General features: G+C 42.7%; 1 protein-coding gene across 11 annotated transcripts in view; it reads right to left on the reverse strand.

Moving 5' to 3' along the window:
• Positions 1 to 23,786, reverse strand: part of OTOF (otoferlin) — an 875,032-nt gene that overhangs the window by 259,113 nt on the left and 592,133 nt on the right. Inside the window, exon 6 of one of the 11 annotated variants that reach the window (XM_069233692.1) lies at positions 16,675 to 16,719. The exons of the other annotated variants lie outside the window; for them this stretch is intronic. Within the exon in view, the coding sequence (XP_069089793.1) occupies positions 16,675 to 16,719 (45 nt within the window). The remainder of the gene's footprint in view (positions 1 to 16,674; positions 16,720 to 23,786) is intronic. 11 annotated transcript variants of the gene reach the window in all.

The raw sequence follows: 23,786 nt of genomic DNA on the forward strand, positions 1-23,786 counted from the left end.
TTTCTGAACTTTTTCTCATTGGCACAATGAGTGGGATACATTAGAACTTTTTGTCTTTCCAGCTAGGCTGTATTGTGCAAGGACAAAGGTAACTCATAGCAGCAGCTTCTTGCTGGCTGAGACCCTGTTAGCTCAAAATCAGAGATAGTTTAGTGGTTTCTGCGGTGGCATAGAGCAAGCAATACCAAGCGTGTGCACACTCTCAGACTCACATGCACATTAGCCAATTCAGTAATGCCCACTCCGGGCCCCACTGACAGTGGTCCTCGAAAAATTACATCGTTCACTATGGGATGTACCCAAATGAGCATGATTTGACGTGCTTCAGGCAAGCGCTAAGTGATGTGCTTCAGTAGAAGACAACTTTCCACTTTTAATGTTGTGTGCCCTGTCCAAAGCATTACAAACTTTTCAATTCATATTAATGCTAAAGTTCTTGATTCTATTTTTAAATGAAATTTGAGATACAACTACACTCCAGATGAAACACTAAAGATATTTGAGAGTGTCATCAACTGTAGATTCCTGGAGAATATCCAATCTGGACACTTGTGTTTTTTATTCCCTCTCATTTGACCATGGTTCCTAATAAAGAATGGCCAGTTTGACAAGATCGCAAACTTTATTTCTGACCTTCTTTGGAACTTGATATAATTGGAAAGGAGAATCAATCTAAAACAAATTAGCTTGATATGAATTATTACTATTATTATTATTATTAATAATATTATTATTATTTTTTTCTTCTGATCATGCTCCTGTTAAAGTTTAATCTTAAATAAATTAGGCTATAAAGTTTGATACACACTTGGCTGACGGAGCTGACCAGCATTGCTAAAGTAGTTTACGAACAAGAATTAGGTGAATCAAAAATCAGCTGTTAGTTCTCTTGGCTGCACTTGACAATTCCTCTACAGCAAGGACCAAAGCATGAGATGGCTGATTAGGAATTCAGAGTATAGGGCCAGATGTCTCAAGCTCCTGGTTTGCATTTCTTAAATAGCGAATTTTAAGAAATAGCTATTTAAGAAATGCAAAATGGGATGTATGAAATTTGTGATTTGGTAATAGCGATTTCTTAAAATCCGCAATCACTTTTACCAAAGCGCAATTAGAGAAAGGGACTCCATTCATCCCTATGGGCCTGCAGGCCCATAGGTGCGAACGGTTGGTTCCAGTTGGCAATTCGCAAATTAGGTAATGCAAACCCCAGGGTGCTGGGGGCCTAATGCCCCCTCTGATGCACCCCCAAAAAATTATTTACGGACATGTGAAGCACACACATGCCCTAGGGGCATGTGTGCGCTACATCTCATTTAAAAAAATGCATTTGCAGTGCATTTTTAAAAATTGCACATGCTTAGCACCAAATTGGATTTGGTGGTAATTGCATTTCCTAGATGCCCAATTCGCATTTAGGAAATGCTTGATACATGTGCTTTAGAAATCGCAAATAGGAATTCCCTATTTGTGATTTCCTATTTAGAGAATCGCAATTTGTGTTTCTCTAAATGGGGTCGCAATTTTAAGGAATCGCTATTTTTGTGATTCCTTAAAATTGCACAGTGAATGCCTTTCCTACATCTTGAAAGGCATTCTTGCATTTGCAAACGGCCGAAGTTTGCGATTCGCACTGCTTGTGTATGCAAAATTGCTTGATACATCTGGCCCTAAATGATAATTAGAGGAGAACCCTCAACGTGGGAAGGATTTTCATTGATTGTGAGGTCTGAAATGGAAGGGTATTAAAAACACTCACCCCATTCTACCTGAATTTTATTTGTTATTTGTAACTCTCTTTGTCCAAGTACATTTTCTTCAAAAGGAGAAGTGAATGTCATGAGTTGCTCAGAGATTATTGCAAGGGAGACCTATATAGTCATTATGGGACTAGGGCTTGTACCAATTTGAGGTTGCTATGTAATGCCTCATTACTAACCCAACATAAACTATCCTTCAATAACCAGTACTGTGAATGCGAGTATTTTCTGTTTTTAGCAAACCAATCTGAATCTGAAGGGGTTTAAAATCTGGCCAATGAAAACTTTAGTGGTCTCCTCCATAGCTCACATCCTTAAATTTCAAGGACAATTTTGCACAATGGTGAGATACATCACTTGATTCCTGGAGCTGGGTATTGTTCTATCATGGAATATCATTCCCTCAAGCAGCTCTGACACTAGCCACTAGGTTTTTGACATACTGGCAGCTTGGGCACCTTCAGATTGTAGACTAAGAAGTGTAAAAAAAGGAAAAAAGCAAGGCTGCGTGCCTTTCCAATCTATGCACCCAGGACATGGAACAACACCCCAAGATACAACAGGAGTGACCCAACTCTACTCAATTTAGGAAAGAGTTGAAAATTCACCTCTTTCAAGAACAGTAAATCACGATGCATTAAAAGTTCACAAATCAGATATCTCTCCTACCACTTATTTATTATACTCGGCTTTGACGATGTAGATTGCTCTGTTGCCCTGTGGCCAGGTTTGCACTATAGAAATACCAAACATACTAGGGCCTCATCTATCAAGAGATACCTGTTAAAGGCCCACCCATCCAGAGTGTGTGCCAAAATTCTCAGCAAAAGGTAATGGTGTAGACAGAACTTATTCAAACAAACGCAAGTTTGCCTGAGTCATAAGCAGAAAGAAATTAAAGATGAAGTTGTCCATGATATTATACTTTTAAACGTCATACTAGATGACAGGCTCAGTCCCTTCTTGAGGCATAAAGACAGCTTTTAATGGGCCTCTTCCTCTTTTGTATAATTTTGGCTACTTTTGCCAATATATTTTTGATATCTTCTCATGTATCAAGTATTTCCAGTTTCCTGAGCTCCAATAATTGATTGCTGATTTCGAGGGTCCCTATGACTACCGCCAATCAATGCCTTCATAGATCATTGATGGAATGTACCTTTTATGAAATAATCACTCAAATACAAATAAACAAACATAATCTGTTAATGAACCCTCATTTCCTTCTGGCTCCCTCTGGCGCCTATTATCTTTCTAGGACATATCTGGTTGACCAGCTATCTGGGTAACTCACCTTATCAAGCTGGCAGAGTAGGCGGTGAGGGACAGTGGATGAAGGAATACTCTTACTTATAAGGTTTTCGCACTTCCATCTGGGGTTTGAATACTCTTCAATCCATGCCCTCTCTAACGGAAGGGCATGGACTGATGCATGTTTAAGATAAGATCAAGCACATCTCCTGCCCCATTTCCCTCACACGCTGGATTCACATCCATTCTTGTTAATGATTCACCTTTGGTTATTCCACATTGATTCAGAAGAGGATGGTCAGATCTGAACTGTGAAGATCAACAAATTTACCTTTTTTCCCTCATCGGTATTTGGGCATATAACCACTCTCTAGAATCAATTGTTTTCCTCAGATGGCCCGTCAAGTTGACATCAATAGTTCATCTTCCCGCCACTAACAAAACAGAGTCTTGTAATGTTGAAACCGAGATCAAGGAGGAGCAAGAGTTGCAAACTCAAAATGGAGGACCATGATTTTTTGGGGTTGGTTGCATTGTCACTGTGATGTTACTGAATCTACTAGTCCACAAGCAGATGTCTTCAGCCTAATTGTTCTTCCTGCTGAAGCAATGAAGTCTATTATATGACAATGCCTTTTTTCAGCTTGTGAAGTAGATCATAAAATAACTTGAGATATTGGAGCCAAATTAGAAGCTCGTGGCAATTAACGCAGTATAAACAAATAAATACCGAAGAACATGGATGAAATAGTCCGCAGGCAACAACGATCGTATCAGGTCCCAACAAAGACACATTCAAGGCATGAAAGCATTTGGAGATACGATAATCCTGTTTTGCCATAATATGTATTTAAATATATTTGTTAGTAAACCATCGCTCGGGGACCAAGCCTCAAGATATATCTATAACAAGCATTGCCAAAATCAATGGTTCTAGAGTAGGCTACCAGCCTTTTGGCTTTGTCAATACTTGTTTTGTTTTGTTGAGGTTTTTCTAAAACATAATTGTTGAAGGACCTTCCGGCCCTTAGCTAATATTTAAAAAAATGTCTAAGAGTAAAAAAAAGTTTTGTTCGCAAAAAGCCCACATTGCCATAGTAGGTCCTAGCACTGGAAGAAATTACATTGTGTGTGGAAGTGCTCCTTATAAAAGAGCAGGATGAAGTAAGTCAGTGGCTGAAGTGGGCCCATGCTGCATGCTGTAGTGGGTGGAAGAAAATGTGAATGACACAATAGCAGACCAATGGATGAAGACTAAAAGCTCCTACAAGTAAGTTTATTATATACTAATTTTCATAAAATCAAAAGGTCTTAACTAATGCAAGACCTCAAAATGAAATAAATGGTGGAGCAACAAATATACAGTGATTAGCATTAGCTGTAGGGCCCAGGTCTAGGAAGGGATTTTTGGGTAAAAAGGCTGGGCCTGTGAAAAGGGGTTTGGGGGCAGAGGAAAGCTGCAAAAGGGGGAGTGGGGAGAGGAGAGGTTCAAGGTGGGATTTATTCCGTCCTAGCTGACGCATACAAAGAAGTCAGGAGATTGACTAGTGATGGAAGGACTCATGACACTTAATCAATACAAATAACTAATAATAGATTAAGCCATTTTCAAATATAAACGCTTCCCCCAGATGTACTATCGGAAACAATGATACGGAAAGAATGCATATATCAGGGGAAAAGGGGCATTTCAAGCTCATAACCGAAAGATTAATCCCATTGCGCATCAGAACAACAATTTATTTTCTGGTCCCTCAGCATCACGAACTCCTAACCAGATGCAGCAGTGCACACAAAATGCACAATGTTAATGCTAAACTGCACCACTGACGCCAGAAACCCAAGTCCAACCCCGACTTTCTGATGTCTACAAGTAGCTCTGCATCCGAGCCTCGAACCCTCACCCTCCTTTGCAGAACTCTACTCCGCAGCACCTGAATCCATAAAAGTATATGTGCCTGGTAGATGGCCTCTGTGGCCTGGGACTGTCCGACCTCCCAATATTGCATGAATTTACTAAATAGCTTCTGTGGATTGAGACTCAGTGACCTTATAATATTGTATGTATCTGTCAAGTAGCCTCTGCGGCTTGAGACTCAGTGACCTCACAAGATTATATGCAGCTCCCAAATAGTCCCTATGGATTGAGGCCTCATTGACTCACAATATTATATGCATCTCCTAAATAGCCGCTATGTATTGAGGCCTCATTGACTCACAATATTATATGCATCTACTAAATCACTTCTGTGGATTGAGACCTCATTGACTCATAATATTATATGCACCTGGTAAATAGACTGTGGGTTGAGACCTCATTGACTCACAATATCATATGCACCTGATAAATAGACTGTGGATTGAGACCTCATTGACTCACAAGATCATATGCACCCAATAAATAAACTGTGTATTAGACTTCATTGACTCATAATATTATATGGGACTGCTAGTTAGCCTCTGTAGAATGAGACCTAATTGGCTCACAATATTATAGGCATCTACTAAATCACCTCGGTAGATGGGGACCTCATTGACTCGCAATATTATATGCATCTGCTAAATAGCCCCTGTGGATTGAGACCTCATTGACTCACAATATCATATGCACCTGATAAATAGACTGTGGATTGAGACCTCATTGACTCACAATATTATATGCATCTGCTAAATAGCCTCTGTGGATTGAGACCTCATTGACTCACAATATCATATGCACCTGATAAATAGACTGTGGATTGAGACCTCATTGACTCACAATATTATATGCATCTGCTAAATAGCCTCTGTGGATTGAGGCCTCATTGACTCACAATATTATATGCATCTGCTAAATAGCCTCTGTCCATTGAGACCTCACGGACCCACAATATTATATGTATCCGCTAAATCGCTTCTGTAGATTGAGACCTCATTGACTCACAAGATCATATGCATCCAATAAATAAACTGTGTATTAGACTTCATTGACTCGTAATATTATATGGGCCTGCTAGTTAGCCTCTGTAGAATGAGACCTAATTGGCTCACAATATTATATGCAACTGCTAAATCACCTATGTAGATTGAGACCTCATTGACTCGCAATATTATATGCATTTGTTAAATAGCCCCTGTGGGTTGAGACCTAATTGACTCACAATATTATAGGCATCTACTAAATCACCTCAGTAGATTGGGACCTCATTGACTCGCAATATTATATGCATCTGCTAAATAGCCTCTGTGGATTGAGACGTCATTGACTCATAATATTATATGCACCTGATAAATAGACTGTGGGTTGAGACCTCATTGACTCACAATATCATATGCACCTGATAAATAGACTATAGGTTGAGACCTCATAGACTCACAATATCATATGCACCTGATTAATAGGCTGTGGGTTGAGACCTCATTGACTCACAATATCACATGCATCTGCTAAATAGCCCCTGTGGATTGAGACCTCGCTTACACAAAATTATTGAAGAATGATCTAATCCTTGTTACTCCATTTCAATCCTCAATCACATCCTGTGGCAAATAACAACTGTCCCTCCAAAGCAACGAAGAACGAGCTGTACCCGGTGCACGACGAGTGACCGATTTTCCCTGAGTCACTGTAAATACTTTTCTTACTGTAATAGTGTTAGTTACATGCGATTAACCCTGCATTTAGCCTAAGAGTGAGAGGCTGTACAAAGACTGAATAAGACACCTGGCAGTGTTGTGAATGGAAAGGCAATGGGAAAGGATTACGTTTCTGTTCCAGACTCTCACTGAAGTAATTTCAGGATCTCCCACCACATTCAGTAGGAAGAGGAAGCCTTCTGAGGGAGCGGCCACAGCTCTGGGGTAGGTGGAATCAAATAAAAAAGCGTTTTTCCACACATTTAGGTTATAGCTACATATCAGATCCCTTTATCTTTTAAAAGACCCAGAAAAATAATTTTCGATTTTACCTACCTACAGCATCCCCAAGATGGTCACTTGTTGAAATCCACCGCCCGCTGCTGGATCTCTGAATCCGCCACACGCGCACAGGAGCTCCAATCCAAAAGGTATGATCCCAGACAAAAATTGGATACCACCTCCTCAGTTTTTTTAGCAGAAATCCCAAACTCCAGAGGTCTTTGTGGAATAATAGTGATGGCAGCGAAAGAACAGCGGCCAAGGAAGCCGACAAGGAGAGAGTTGCAGGAGACTGCGCGGCAAAGGCTGCAGGGAGCGGCTGCCAGCCGATACCTCACCATGAATATTGGATGAGACCTGGTGAACCTGAGACATGGGCAACTGTTCTGAGACCAATGGAGGTGGAACAAAAATAATACATTTTGGTGGTCTTTGTTGCTGAGTACTAGCCTCCAAGGTCACAAAATGTGTATTAAAAGGTAAGGAAGACAACATATGGTGTCCACTCTACTGTGTTGAGTAGCATGTGTGGTGTCTAACTGAGAGGTGGACACTTCTCCCACCCCAGCTCTGATGCATGCTTCTGGGGAACACGCTGCTGCTCTGCACGCCTGGCTAACTTTGAGTATCTGGTTCCTCAGTGAGGATTAAATATTTATGGTCTGACAGATGAAAATACTGCCTTGTTTTCTCCCTCTGAATCTACATTTTGGGAGTGAGCCGGCTTTGTCTTTTGGAAATTAAATAAGCCATTGCCTAGATGGTATCGCCAGCAAACAAAAGCACACAGGGAGACTTGTCTCACCTTTCACCAAGGAGGCCTCTAGGATTTTGCTTCTGGGGAGGGAGGGCGCGATGGGACACAAATGCGGATTTTTTTTTATTTACTGCAAAACTCCTCTCTGTAATAGGATCTTTGTAGGGCTCTGTCTGGCCTCCTCCGGCGGCCTGGTGATGCTTTTGAACTCAGGAATAGATTTTGCCAAGTTTAGGATGTTAAAGCCATACCTCAGACGATTCCATCAGAAGGCACAACTGCTCCTATCAGAGATATTACTGCAGAGATGTTACTGCTGTTAAGACAGTGAGAGCCAGGTGCAAAACTCCATTGCAAAACTATGTGAGCATGTGTGAGTGTGTGCGCGTACGTGGTGTGTGATTGTGTGTGCGTATGTGTGCGTGTTGTTTGTGGTCGATGTAGGTGTGTGATTGTGTGTGCGTGTGTGTGCGTGTGGTTTGTGGTCGATGTAGGTGTGTGATTGTGTGTGGGTGAGTGTATATGTATGATGTGTGCGGCGTCTGGGTCAGGGTGGATGCAATACCCGCACGGAAAGCAAATCACATGAATTTCACTGTTTTTTTTTACGCTCACAGAGAGGTATTGGACCGGATCTGCTGCTCCATAGGGAGGAGAAAAAAACCAACAAGCATTTGCAATGCAATGGGTCTTGCAAACTAACTCTAACTAACTCGAGTTAGAGCTTGTTAGCGTTGTAAATTCCGAACTAGACTTTTCTTGCTAAAGGATTATTGAAAGACAAGCCCACGAACGAGTGAACGGGCGTGCGGGGGCGTAGTTTAAAGCCCACAATACTTACAACAGGTCAAAGCGCTTGCGCGCTCAACCTAAAAAGCACATTTGCTTTTACAAGCACAGTGAGAAAAAGGGCTAAGTATTTTCCATAATACAATTAGCATTAAAGTGAATACATAGCCCAGCCCCTCACAGTGCATGTCAAAGCAATGTCCCCAGCAGGGAAGTCTCTGTGCAGTGCCCGTCTGCAGCAGTCCTCCTGGCAGGCACTAGACTCAAGCCCTCCTGGTGGGGGAGTTCCTCTTAAGAGCACTCTCAGAGTCAGCCATTATAATCAACTTAATGTACTTACTATTATGTTCATTATAAAGGGCAGCTCCTGACAGTGGCCGATGTAAGTTTATTACTTAGTAGTAAATGTGGGAGGGACCAGGAGAGTGGCTAGAAAAAAGGGTATACTTACTGCTAACTAGAAGGGGTTTAGGGGTGAGGAGAAGTAGTGAAGAGAGGAGTCTAGGGAGTGATGTGCACCCACCTACAAAAGAGTAGGCCCATTGCTATTCACAAACTGCACTTCTAAAGTTACTACAGGCAAAAAAGGACCAAAACAGTACTTAATTAGTTCAGCTCAGAGATGCAGTAAGTCCAGCAACATACATTGCCAACCACTGATCCTGCAACACCCTCCCATAGAAAATAATGGAGGGAGGGACTGAACATAAAACCCCATAGGACCTAATTTGTTTTTAGTTCAATAAACATTTTTTTTCCCAGTTGATAATAATAATAATAATAATGATGATTATTAATATTATAATCTTCATCATAAGCCATTTGTGCAATGCACAGCTGCTTTCAAAGAGCTTCCCAGCGCTTAGAGATTTACAGCAAGACAGTCGAGCAAACGATTAAACATGGAGGATCTTATTGATCGAAGAGGAAGGTCTCCAGCTTCTTAAAGGTAGCCTTTGACAGTGAGTTGTGTATTGTAACAGGGAGAGCATTCCATAATTTAGATGCCAGGAAAGTGAAGTGCCTATCTCCGCTTCTGCCTCTGTGCACTTTCGGCACTTGGATTAGAAAAAGATTATTGCATCTAAGAGATCTGTCCTGACAATAAGGTCTGTGACTTTTTCTAAGGTATAGGTGCTCCTTCTGGTAGTAGGCTCTATATGATAGACCTAGAGCTTCGTGTTGAGTGTGCTTGGCCACTGGGAACCGATGCAAGCTTTTCAAGTGTGGACTGATTGATTGGTGAAAGGGGATTTTTAAAATCATTCTTGCAGCTGCAATTGGACAACCTGTTGCCTTTGAACCAAGTAGTCTGGGATCTCTGAATAAAGACGTGACCATGGCCTGAACTATTGTCTTACGTGCATGAACAGAGACTAGATGCTCCATTTTTTTAATGATCTGCATTTGGCAAAGCATGCAGAAGATACATTCCGAATTTGGGCCGCAAAGGTACGGTCAGTGTCGAATTTGTTTCAGAGATTCATAGCAGAAGATGTGGGAGTAAGGGGAAGGACCGAGGGCCAGGTTTAGGGAAAGTGGCACTGTACCGAGTGCAGCACCACTTTCCCTGCGCCCCTTGGCACCCCCCTACCGCCATCATGTGTGCGCCGTATTTAAAATAGGCGCACCATGGCACAGGATTGGGGGCAAAAGCGTAATTTCACATGACGCTATTGATGTACTCTGCAGGAGTAGCGCCACAATATTGGTCCTACTCCTGCAGAGTACATAGGGGCCCATTCTAAAGAATGGAAGCCCCCTTTTAATGGCTGCTCTTTAGCAGACGTTAAAAGTGCCATAATAAATGGTGCAAGGAAATCTCATAGATTTCCTTACACCATTTTTACGGCTCCCCTAACTGGGGAATGCCCCGTTTGCATACATTATGCCTGGCGGAGGCATAATGTAGCGTAAAGTGTTGCAGCATGCATTGTGCCACCCTGTAAATATGGCGCGGAGATTTCGGCCTCATTGGGCCACAATAATGTAATAAATAATGATGTTAATGTGGCGCAAGGTGGAGCTAGTGGACTATAAATAACCCCCCTGTTTTTTCAGCCTCCACCTGTTCATCCTAAGGGAGGCTTTAGCTCTACAGAAAATAATTACAGGTTTAATTATTCAATGTGAGACAGCTCTTATTAATCCGAGCTGCCACTCCTCTCAGGCATCCTTTAAAGTTGTCTAAGCTCTGCTACTCTCATGGAAAGACAGCAGCAGCAGAGTATCACCTGCATATGATACCACATTAAAGCCTCATGTTTCAACCAAATTCACTGGTAGCTCCAGGTAAATATTGAACAGTGTGGTGCTCATCGCCGATCCCTGGAAGACCCCATATTTTAGCTGTTTAGTGGTTGAGGTGTAAGGGGGGAAGGTAGTCTGCCTGCGATCTATACCCAAGCAGGACGGAATGCGACATAGTGTCTATAGTTGCCAACAGATCCAAGAAGACCACATCCCCGAAATGTGATGTACAGAATTAATTACAAATAATGTATTCATATTTGTTAAAATATTTACATTCATTTTTAAATTAAAAACGTTATTGAAATATTTTATATTACATAATAAATATTTTTTATTTTTAGATTTTACATTCCATCATATTTATTTATATGATTAGCTATTTTAAATAATGTAATCGATTTGTACATTATTTCTCACAGGTTTTTATTTTAAATCTTTACCTCTATTATTTTCTGTGGGAGGGTATTGCAGTATCAGTAATTGGCCATGTGTGGTGCCGGACTTACTACTGTTTCTTTTTTGGTAGTAGTAAGATACACTTCTAAGTTTGTCTCCAGAGCCCTTTTCAGGGGGTGTAGACATGTAAGTCTACACTTTTGAGTAACTTTACACTTGGATTTTGTGAATTACCAAAAGCGATAACGTTACTCCAAAGTGTAAGAGTAAATTACACATGTAAATTACTCTCAAGTCTAATTTACCTTTGTGAATAGCCCGTGTTGTACTGAGAAATAATTATGCATCCTAGAAAAACTGGCACTTGCTGTCTTAAAGTGCTATGTTTGAAAGACTCAACAGCATTTAGAGTGAGCAGTCAGTGGAAGGATTCTTGTAGATCAACTTCAGCATTTAGTACTTGTGCTCTACTGTCGCTTGACTAGGTTTGACTATACACATAACACATATATACGTACTCCCATACATGCATGCATACATAGATGCTCCTTAGTCAAGCCTACATTAAGTAGTAATATTTGTTCATACTCTCTTCTTCAACTGGTGCTTACAAATGAAGCAACGCAGATCTTAGACACTCTGTCACTGCTATACACATACATTAGGGACTTCACAGAGACCTGTGAACTCTTGTTTAAAGTACAAATAGATGTTGCTCCCTTATTAAGAGAAGTTCAAAAACATGGAGCTAAACTATCATTGTGAATGCATAAATATGTTCATGTGTCAATTATCTAAGATGAAATGCCCATACTTGTGATGTTCTTCTAGACCTGCAAAGATTCCAAGGTGCATGCATGATGTGCTGCTTCAGTCCAGTTTTGTCTTTGAATTCTGGGACTTATAGTCTTGTTTATTCTATTATAAAACAGGACTACAATTTCCAACACTCGAAGGAAAAAACCTAGACTAGAGCAGCACATCACGCATGGACCTGGGTAGTTTGACAGCTAAGCTCTTCGTCTTTCTTGTTTGGTCTCTGTGTCTTGAAGCACCTTTTTCCTGCAGTCCTTTTCCTAAATGCTTCAACCTTGGGTTGCATTACCTTTCTGGTTGAAACAAGGCCATTCGTGGGTGGGTGATTCTGGGATATCTGCTGGGGAGGACTTGAGGCCAGATGTTTTTGAGCAGTTAGGGCAGCAGACCCCAAGCTGGAACAGGGAATTATTGACCATAAACTAGTTAGAGGTGTACCTCCTAAACCCAGATCCTGAGCTGATGTTAGAAGTTCCTAACAAGGACCATAAGCTGGGATAGAAAATCTCTTGACATATTTAGATTCTTTGACGGGATGAAGGAATCTCAAAACTTGATAGAGGAAGGACTGAGGTAGACTACAAGCTGTGGAGGGGATGTGCTAAGCATAATACTCTTATGGGAGACGAGGTCGCCGCTAGTGTAGAGGACAGGGAAATTCCTGGAAGAATAAGACTTTGGGAGGGTCCTTAGCCTCTAGAAAGGATTTAGAACTAAACCAGAGTGAAGCAGCATCAGGGTCAATTGGATTCTTACCCAGAATCCAGGAATAGATGAGGTCCATGGTGTGAACTAGACCTAGAGTGACTGGGATGAATGAAAGCCATGAGATGTGCTCTGCCATTTGGGTGGAAGATTGCCTAAGATGCTCTTAACCTGTGGAAGTGGATGCAGGTGGCAGGCACTAGTTTTGGAGGATCAGGACTTATTTTTCATTGCCAGAGTTTCATTCAGAGCAACAGAAAAAAAACAGAAGAAAGGGGAGAAGGAAATAGGAAGTGATGGATAGGAAAATAGGGACAAACGGAAAAAGCAGGGATGAAAAAAAGCCTGCAATAGTGTGATAAAGAGACAGGAAGTCTAGGGTGGTGGAAGGTAAAGGCACAAGGTGGAACCACGAATAGGCAGTTTTGGTGTTCATCAGCTTTGGCGGAAGGCTCTTAAGAAAAGCTTTTTGCCCATGCACTTATTTATTTATATTTTTTTACAAATTAAGACCTCACCAAAGGGTTGCAGCTAAGCTTCATTAATATGAGACCAAATGATCCAGTCATCTGTGGGCCAAGCCAACACTAACATGTATAAATAATATCTACAAGTAATATCAGTATTAGTAATAGATTAATTATTGTTAGTGTGATTATTTTTGTTGGGCTTCTTAGCATTATTGTTACTATTATCAAAACTGATGTTGGTGTGATTATTAGTTTGATTATTGTGAGTATTGTTGTTTTTTGTTGCTTTGTTATTATTATTCTGGTTATTCTTCGTAATATTATGTGATACTACTGCTACTCATTATTATTATTGCTAATAATAATAATAATAATAACAATAATAATGGTAATAACAAAAATAATAATAATAATAATACATAGTATTATTAATCCCACTGATGATAATAATAATAATAATAATAATAATAATAATAATAATAATAATAATAATAATAATAATAATAATAATAATAATAATAATAATAAATACTAATAGTAATAAGTATTGCCAGAGGTCATGTTATGGCTCAAGGTGGGAAACGGGTAGCTCAGTGTTCACTCTTATTACTAAGTCCTCACTCAGAACTTTGTACCAAGATGTTTTGAATGTAATCACTGCAAGGATGCGAGTAAAGGAGATACCAGCTTGGGGCAGGATTGAAACTGCTTTCTTGAAAAACACATGTGCCAGCTAGACATATAAAATGCACTTTACCTCCCAGATGGACATATTACAATTGTTCAGCTGGGTGGTAAGCAGTACAGTAAGGGGCACGGTTGTCATTGTGGTGGTAAGACAACTCAGGGGGTGTTACATCAGATGCATGCATCTAGTCTGCAAATCACCATGTGTGTGACCCACAGTCTGTTAATAGTAACCCCTGCTACCAGGAGAGCCAGGAAGCCACAGCACCATGGTACCCAGTGATACACAAGAAACAAGTTTCCACTGCTAAAGAGTGGCTGGTGAGCAGAGACTGTGGACCATTTTCAACTCATAATGAAACATGGAAACGATGGTGCACACTGACGTCAGGCACTCTCCTTTTGGTACACAACCACCACCCGGGTTGGATCTACCAGTATCTGAACTACTCAGCTGCTGGACCCCAGAGTCTACAGACACAGCGTGGCACCATTGCTGGTGTGTGCCCTTCTCCACTTCCACAAGAAAGGGAAACGCTAAAGCATCAAGCAATCGGCTGTCATAGGGTAAGTTCTGGGATACTAGACCACCCTTTAAGAGTTCCCACTCCAACCCGATCATGCCTAAGAGTGTTAAACACCTCCTTTAAGCCTCTAACTTCCTCTCCACTGTACATCTCCCCTGTGATGCTGTATTCCCCTCCCCTGACTCTTGAGAAACCCCATGGTGCACATCACTCCCTGGCTTTATAGCTAGGTTCAAGCTTCAGCTTCCTAACAAGAAATGTTACTTTTATTATTATTAAAGTATCTATGGAGAATGAAAGGCTGAGTTGGTCTGGCCAGGATTTGAACTCGTGACCTGCCAATCCCTGCTTTGTTTGAGTGGTGAAAGCCCAGCTTATTGAGCTACCCATACATCTACATGTGGCATCAAGCATATAATATATGTCCACAAGCAGTTCCACATAGCAATGTGTTAGCCTTGAAATGTTGTTATCATTATACATATCTTGGGTTGTTTCACATAGGACTACCCTTTTCCCCATTTCACACACACCAGTTGCGTGTTGATTATTACAGATGAAAGACTGACCTTCCCCCATGTAGCCACAAACTTTAACACACGTTGACTGTGTGTGTCCGCATTGGGAAGCGTGCATTGCACTTTGACAGAGATATGCCTTGATTGATCTCTCTACCAGGCTGAACTGCCGGCCATCTTGTACTTTGAGTGGCCCTTATGACCTTCTCTAGGGTGGGTGAACTATTAGAGTTACACTGTTTCCACTTAGAGTCCATGGAGTGATACGCATATCCACACTGCTTGAGTACATGCAAACTCCATGATAGGCAAAAAACCATAATGGACTGGTATGTGCCCTACGTAATTACCAGTGGCTGAGATTAATTCAAGTAATTCACCCATCATTTTTATATTCCTCAGTGTGATTCCCTAAGGGTGAATGAGATCCAGATGTGGGTGCCTTGCTCACTGTGCCACTGGAAACAAGATGCACCTCACTGATGAGGCCCAAATAGGCCAAAAACAGTCTTTGGATGCCTGTGTTCCTGTTCTGAATGGATCTGACCAAGCATTTTGGGCTGGACCACTCCTTTTGGAGTAGTACCAAGGCTAATTTGCATATGGGCTGGCTCATGTCTGAGGTGGCATGGTTAGCTAAAAAGATAGACTGGAATGCCACCCCAAATAATTACCAGTGGCTGAGATTAATTCCAGCATTCCAGCCATCACTTTTATGCACTTCTCAATAAACTCCAGTGAAGACATGTGCACTGCCGGTTAGAGCTCCCCCTCATGTGAAGGAAGTCCTGTGGACCCTGAGTATCATCCATAGCCCTTCCAAAGCCCCCACCTCACAATTATACAATAAGGGCCTCATTTAACTCTTTTAGATGGAAAACCGCCACTCCGGTTTTCCGCTCGCTGCCCTAATATGAGTTTTCCGCTGGGCCAGCGGAAACGTTTCACTGCCTATTATCGGGCAGTGAAAAGCACATAGGGGCTGTCCATGGGGGCCCCTGCACTGCTAATGCCAAGTGCATGGGCCCCCATAGGGCCCCCGACACCCCTTTTCTGCCAGCCTTCGCATGGCGGTGTGATCTGGAGGGTAGCGCTGCTTGCAGCACTGCCCTGGTGGATTGAGACCGTCGGCACCTCCAGGCCATCGGCTGGTGGCAATCTGGCAGTGCCTGTGGTCAGACAGTGGTGGCTCTGCCACAATCATAGTATGGGGGTCTGACCGCCTCTCTTGGCGGTGGTCCGAGAGCCACTGCGAGTCTGGCAGTCCATGGACTGCCAGACTCGCAATGAGGCCCTAAATGTTCATCACATCATGGGTGGTGGACAGTCCATGCTTCTTCCAATGGACTCTGCATGCTTGAGCATGCGTCTCAATACAAGAGCGCTGAGGATTCCCCCACTGACACTGGGCATGCCTCCCTGAATATGAGGGACTGCCCCTAACGATTATTGAAGTGCTAATACACAACAAGATTGTTTATGGAATATCACCAGCCATGAGTATCACAGATATGCTATTGAGTGCCATTTATATACAAAAAAACAATAACATTATGTTCTCTACCCAAAGGCAAACAGTTAGCAGTAAAAAGCAAGTTGGAGAAATGTGAAGTCATCATCAGTTGATACTTACACAATTCCGAATAACCAGCGCAGAACATCATACCACGGGAATACCTTTGACATTAATCTATAATATATCCTTGGTATTTTGTTACCATCTTGCACTTAGATCTGCTGTTTGTATCTAACCATCTAACACAGACAGTTCTTGTGGATAGTGTCCAGTTTCTGCTTTTACAACCCAACCCCACACCAGAACTGACAACAAACTCACACAATACCTACTTTTCTTTGTTGTCCTTGGTCGCTTTATTTTTCTCTTTTCCTTTGCTGGTACGAGCATGCAATCATGAAGAGAATGAACAAACATATAAATTAAATAAATAAATACAATTATCAAATAAAATAAATGAGGAAAACCTACTCCCAGGACATCTCACTATGTTTTCATAATTTCTCTTTAAATATGTCTAGAACCCTCTGCATCCCTCTCTTCATTAAGTGACCATAGGATGTCCTCCGATGGTGGCACTAATAGTGTAGCCACCTTCCAACACCACTCTGTTGAAGTTTGACACTATTGAACACACCATCCTTCTTCACTGGACACTGGACATTGGGCAACCAGTCACAAGCTCTACTGAAAACAGGAACATTAATCCCTGTCTGCCTCAGTTGCATCTTCCATCCTCTGATGCACCACTAACCTGCCCAGTAGAGTCTCTTGTAGAAGACATCATGAATTTTTCTGAGACACCATTCAAATAACTGTACATTTTTCTAAATAGTTTTTAGTTGCCTGTCTGCTGAGTACTCCCATTCTGTTGTTTTGCCTGTTCGCTAATTCAATGTAATTCATTGTACAATGTTCAATGTATAGCAAGTTCAATGTTAAGTTTCTATTTTATTTTAAGGCTTCGCACCATCTGAAGCACAGAAAGCAAGTCTGCGGAAGTGTGTTTAAATAAACTTTAAAGTCATATTCAACATAACTTAAATAAGGCAAGACTAAAGGACAACTAGGGCAAATACAGCACAGTCCACTCACAACTGGGTTAATTTACAACCAGGCCCAATTACAAGGGGAATGTATGCAGGACTCAAGTACAACAGATGTCAAGGACAAGACTAAACTACACCTGCACTCAAATTCAAGAGGACTTTCACAGGATTCTGGTATTTTCTTCTGCCAACTTTGTCCTTTGTCAGTGTACTTCTGGTGAGGCTCACCCCGCAGGTGGTTCTCAAGGCTGGACAGGTCATTCTGCCACTCTGGCATTTTCCTGGTGGCAGGCAGACTAGTGGGCTGCTTTCAGAGCAGGATGGAGTGCAATGACCCAACCTCACCAACCAGAGCCCCATTCCAGTCACAGCCTCCTGCAGTGTGGATCAGGTTTGAATATTTGTGCCAGGGCTGATTGTGGTTTCCAGCCCACCCTTGATAGATCCTGTGTGTGGTTTATCAGCCTGAGCATGACGCGCATCACCATGAATGGCCAGGATAAGAAGAGGAGCAGTACACTTGTTGCTTTGGGAAAACTGTGCCAGTCATTCTCTAGAATGAGGCAAGCAGATTTATGGCATGCAGCACTCAAGCAACAACTTTGGGGTCCAAGCTGGAACTCCCCTACACTCCCACCATGTTCCATGTCCACTGTAATTATGAAGCTGCTGCACAAACAAATATAAAATGCTACAATTTTTATAACACTAAGAAGATCTGACGTGGCTGGTGCCAAGCTTTTGTAACCCCTTTATTGTTATTTCAGGGTACCTGAATGGTAAAATGCTGGCCTTTTTGTCCTTCTCCTTAGATTTAGCTCTGCAAATAGAAAGGTCAGTCAGTTCAGACAGAGCCCAGGGAAGTGAAATGAGGTAACAGGTCACTCTCATGCAGAAAATACAGAAGAAACAGTTCACACCAATGTAATGCTACTTTTAACACCACAGCAACCCTTGTGAAATCACCACAGCACATAGCCTGTAGACCTACAGGAGCTTGTTAACTGAATGCAGTATTAGGATGACTACCAGACCAGACTCTAGGTCACAACATACTCTAGTTCCAGCCCTAAACATTTCACCCACAAATCACTGATTTCAAGTGTGTCAGTCTAAGAAGTGTAAGATTCCATAACTAGCTGCCTGTCTGCCAAGCGCTGCAGAATGTTCATCAGAGGAGTGATGGAGCAGCCAGACCTCTGACACCAGTCACCAGGATGGGATTTGGGGTAAGCTAGAACTCACCGCTGACTAGGATAACTATGGTTCAGGAGGGAGCTCTTTTCCAATGTCCCTTCAAGCTGCCATAAAGAAACTTACAAGAATGCTGTGCAGTGTGGTTGTACAGCCAAGGACATGCTGTTCAGGGGTGAAAGAGTGATGTGGCAGAACAGGGCTGAGTGAAGAGTACCCCCTACTAAAACTCTTCACCTCTATTTTTAAATCATAGCACAGAGAAAGAGCTTTTGTGAAGCAGAAGAAGGACAGACACACATTTCTGATGGACCTCTACAGTGGAAGGGATCTAGACTTTGACTTTTGCTGGACTGTCCCTTCAGAGTGGGTGGCACTGGCCACCCGCTTCCCTCTTGGAGCCAGTAGAAGGTGGACCTGCTGGGGACCATGGAATGAGGCTGTTCTCTGGGACTTTTGTGGACTGATCCTAGCTGTGGTTGTCCTAGCAGTGGGTACTACATGCATCTGTTGGACACACAGGCACTTTGCAAGAAGTGGAAGGTCCGGAGTGCTTGGGGCGTGATGCTTCAGGAAAGACTCAGGTCATGAGACTACCAAAGACTGGGCAAGAGGGCAGGTCAGAAGTTCTTTCGGCACATTGCTCCTGAGGGAAAGAAGCAATAGTGCAAAAGGGCTGTCAAAAAGCAAATGAAACCACACAAGAGAGGGACAGAAACAGTTTAGAGGCCAGGAGGCCCCTAAACAGCGCTTCTGGTGGATGGAGTGCGCCATCAAGAACAAAACGAAACTAACCCCATTGAAACAGCCTGTTGGGGATAGAGATTACCTATATTCAGGTTGCTGGCTCGTGCACATTGTGTGTGTTCCTAGCAACACCTCTGAGGCTTGGGGGGACACTACACTGAGGAAGAAAATGTGCCTCCCAGCCATTCTGGAGATATTACCCTGAGGACCCCGAGGCCACTTGTGTCCCTCCAGGGGACCAGCAAGAACAAGTGCGCTGTTGTGATGTTAGTTTTCATTAACACCAGTTAGAAGTGTGGGGACACCGTGGCCATGCTTGTAATGCCCAGGGATGACACCAGGCCTCAAGCCAGAGGGCTTGTGAAGAGAGGACTATCCAAAGGCTTCCGAAGGCATCCTCACACTCCCTCACCCTGAGCTCCTTCACAGGATGACTACTTTACCTGCTCTCCTGCACAGGGAACCTCTTCCCTGCGTCATGGAAGTGCCAAGCTAGTGGGTAAGAGGGGAGACCACGCAGATAAGGAGCTTGCTGTGGGATCCTTACCTTGTGCACACTGGTGTCCAGGAGGGCCCTGAAACCATCTGCAGGTGCAACAGATATTTACCAGCAGAGCTGCTGGCTGCATCAAAGGTGACAGAAAGAAACAACCTTGAGGTACAGAAATGCCCCCTAGTGCCTTCAGACACTAATGCATATTTTCTAGGGTGCCCTGAAGGACGGGACACCTCCAAGCAGAGTGGTTATGGATTGAGGAACGGATTCAAAAGTAGAAAATGACTTTCAATGAAATGTTAAATTGTTTTTACTGTAGTTACAGTATATAAAACCCCATGGGCATGGCTTTTTAATAATCAGGGTCAAAATATATATTGTATTGTATCGCAACACTTTTATTGCAAATCTACCTGGGTAGTGTGGTATACTGTGTAGGGTGTTTGGTTGGAGGTGTGTTGTCTTTGATTTGATCCTCTGTTGGAACTGTTTCCATGCTGTGTTATGGAACTCAGTCCTTAGCAGTGTAAGGGACAAAGAAGTGTGAGAGACAGGCGCACAGTTTGTGGAGTTTATGGTTTTCAGTAAACTGCCAGCTCTGGGTAGCTCTGCTGGTCCCTTTTTGGTATTTCTTATGTTTATATTTTATAGTCCACTTAGCTGATTACTGCACTGGGATGTCGATTAGGAGATATTTTGTTTAAAGTTTATGGTCCTGAGCAGCCATAGGATGGAGGGAGACAAGGTAGACAGATCTGCTCAGATACATTTTGTTAATATCATCCTAAGTCTGATTGTCATTGTGAAATGCTAAGAAATGGCCACATTATGTAGCTATTTAGGACTTGCAGTGGTGGACAAAATAAGAGTCCTCAGTTGGCCAGCAGCATGTGGCAGGCCTCTTCAGTTATTTCATGTATGGTCCAGAGGCGACTCCTCCATTTAGGCAGAGGAGCGTCACCTCCCCATCCACCCACCAGCAGCGGCAGCTGCAAACCTTTACAAGGAAACGATAATAAACAGTGATTATTATCGTTTCCTTATAAAGGGGTGGGGCCACGGGGTTGATGAGGAGTGAGGGGGAGTGCCCTCCCCCTCAGAGCGCATGCATGTTTGGCCAGCTGTCTCGGGCTGGCCAAACACACATGCATGGTAGGCTCTCTCCAGCCTAGCAACAGAGTTGCTAGGCTGGAGAGAGCCTGCACAGGCTCCCAATCTGCCTGGGTGTGCCCTGGCTGGGCGCTCCCAGCCAGTCCTGATGCTGCTCTGAGCAGCGTCAGGATTGGCCCTAGGGCAGGCTGGGAGCCTGTGTCTGCCTGCAGCGACGGAGGAGAGGAGCGGCGCGGTTAGGAGCGAGGTAAGTGTTTTTTTATTTTTTCTCTTTAAATGTAATTTATTTTCCTACCGGAGCGCCTCCCCATGAACTCTGCAACCCCTCCCCCCCTCCACGCCACCCCGTCCCTTCCATGCAGTGCGAGCCACGACTGGTATGATCAGATGGTAATGGGTGGTTTATTGTTGTGGGCTAGTACACTACTGGGTGACGGATATGAACCTTAGCAGTTTTATCTTGTGTGAGTATATTAGAGTCAAGCAGTAAATGGAGAATTATTAGGCAATTCGTGTGAGCTACAATCGACTGACTGGCCGCTGAGTGTTATGATATTAGTTTTTGTGTCATATATTTTTTATTGTGAATGCATTAAGTGGCACTTCCTACCCTTGACGATGCACGCTGCTCCGTGTCCCAAAGCTAGAGTTTTTTTTGGTAACTATTGATACTAAGATTCGTCTTGTGCTCCACAGGAACTATTCCACACCTTTACTCTAGTTTCTGTGTGGTAGATAACATTAGAAGGAATTAGATGTGATCTTAAGTGTGAGAGGGGGATATGGGTATTTCATGCATTAGTTGGCGGTATTAATAGATGAGCTACAGGAGATTAGGTATTGTTAGGTTGCATGGTATGACTTTCAAAGGAGAGGTTGTGATCTTTGAAATAAGGTGTGGGCAACTTACACAGATACAATAATAGGGACTGAGGCAAGCTACACGTGACTTAGAGTAGCCTGTGCTCATAGAGCAGAAGTATGTAGATGATGGAAAGGAATGAAGAGTCATTTGAAAGTACACATCTGTGAGATGCTTATATTCTATGGTTGCATTTATGGTGGTACTGTGAGACAAATCCAGTAGGTCTGACCTTTTATACTGCATACCATATATTTTTGTATATGGGGGTGGTGTGGATTTAGGGATAGGGTATGCTGGTGTCTCAGATATAGGGAGTCTAGTTCACATAAAAGGAGGATATTTATTTTAATACGGTGACCTTTCCTTAGAGTGTGCCTGTGTACTTGGCATGGCCCTTTGGTGGGTGTTCACATTAATTGTTCCACATGCCATTTTGTAGATATTTGTAATTTCAGTGCAGTATTTAGTTTTGCGTATATTAAATAACTTTTCCTTTCTAAATAAAAAGCACTGCCTGGACATTGATTTTTTTGAGAAGACATTGTTTTAGTGAATTTATTTGCGGTGTTGCTGAACTTTCTAGCCCACAGCACTTACCTGAGTAAGTCCTGAATTTCTGTACTCTGCTACCCTGAGAGGAAATTGCTAAAAATGGCACTTGGTTCCTGTTTTGGGAGCCAACAGTATATGGGCCGCAGAACACCAGAAGTAATCGACCCCATTTGTTACAGTTGGGCCCAGTAACTTGTGACTACCTTGGGACCATTTAACACAGATTTCTCAGAGAATACCTGCCAGTCGCCTGTAAGCAATAGGTATCATTGGCCTCGGCCATATTTCTGCCTTAGGGTGTATCTCAAAAGCTCTTCATTATTGAATGCATTGTACTTTCTGGGAATAAATCCAGCTAAGCAACTTATCAACACAACTGCACACCACTCCATACTTCATGCAAAACTGAGTACACACACATCAAACAGAAAAGAACGAGTGACAGGTTGGGAGGGGTAGCGATACCTGGGGTCCTCACTCTCCTCCCTGTTGTGGAGAAACAGCAGATGTCATTATTAGAGGCATCAAAGACACAATGCCCCATCTGGCTCTTAGAGGTCAGATGGTCTTGGCTGGGCACCCAGCGCAATTTCCTGCCGAAAGCCATGGAACTGCGATCTTTTACTCATCATGGTCGATCATTGACATCCACCCAACCTTCCCACTGGCCATGATCTGCATGATTCATATTATCATGGACATTACCCAAGTACAAACAATGGACATGCAACGATGGCCCCATAATACCGGATCATGTTAATTGCTCAACCAAGGGTAGACCATATGTTATGCTCTTAATCTTTGGAAGGGTACAGTAGATAATCTCAATAACTTTCATCTGGGATCAAAGTTAGAAGACAAACTTGGCATTTTTATAAATCCTTTTACCTGATTTCAAAGGGGTGGGTGTAAGAGTTTTAGGGTACAGAACTTCACTGCTGTTTGAAACCTTGATGGGCAAGTCTCCAGAGATAAACCAAACACTGACCTCACCATTCTCAAACGCTTGTATCGCGACTATACTTCATGTTGTTAAAGTTTATTAGAGTCTTCAAGTGTTCACATCTGTAGAAATGATGGAATTAATGCTCCCTTTGCTAGCACCCTGCAACTATCAGCCTGATTTAGAGTTTAGTGGGTGGGTATTCTTGTACCTGTCCGCCTAAATCGGGCCTCATGACTCTAGAGTTGCAAAGCAGCAGGAAACCTAGACTTGTCCTTTCCTAGAGTCCTGGAAGGTAATGCATCATTGCTGCAGTCCCAATGTTACTGCCTTTCTGCTTCTAGAATCACATCTCCACATTCAATTAAAACAAGAATTTACAAGTAGTTGAGACTAGGAAAAGTGGTGTAACGAAACTTGAGGGGGCCCCCATACAAAGTACATGGAGCCCCCCGCCGGACTCACTCTGGGTCTCTCAGGCATGGTAC

This window comes from Pleurodeles waltl, chromosome 5 (genome assembly GCF_031143425.1).
Source record: "Pleurodeles waltl isolate 20211129_DDA chromosome 5, aPleWal1.hap1.20221129, whole genome shotgun sequence".
NCBI classification, from domain to species: domain Eukaryota; kingdom Metazoa; phylum Chordata; class Amphibia; order Caudata; family Salamandridae; genus Pleurodeles; species Pleurodeles waltl.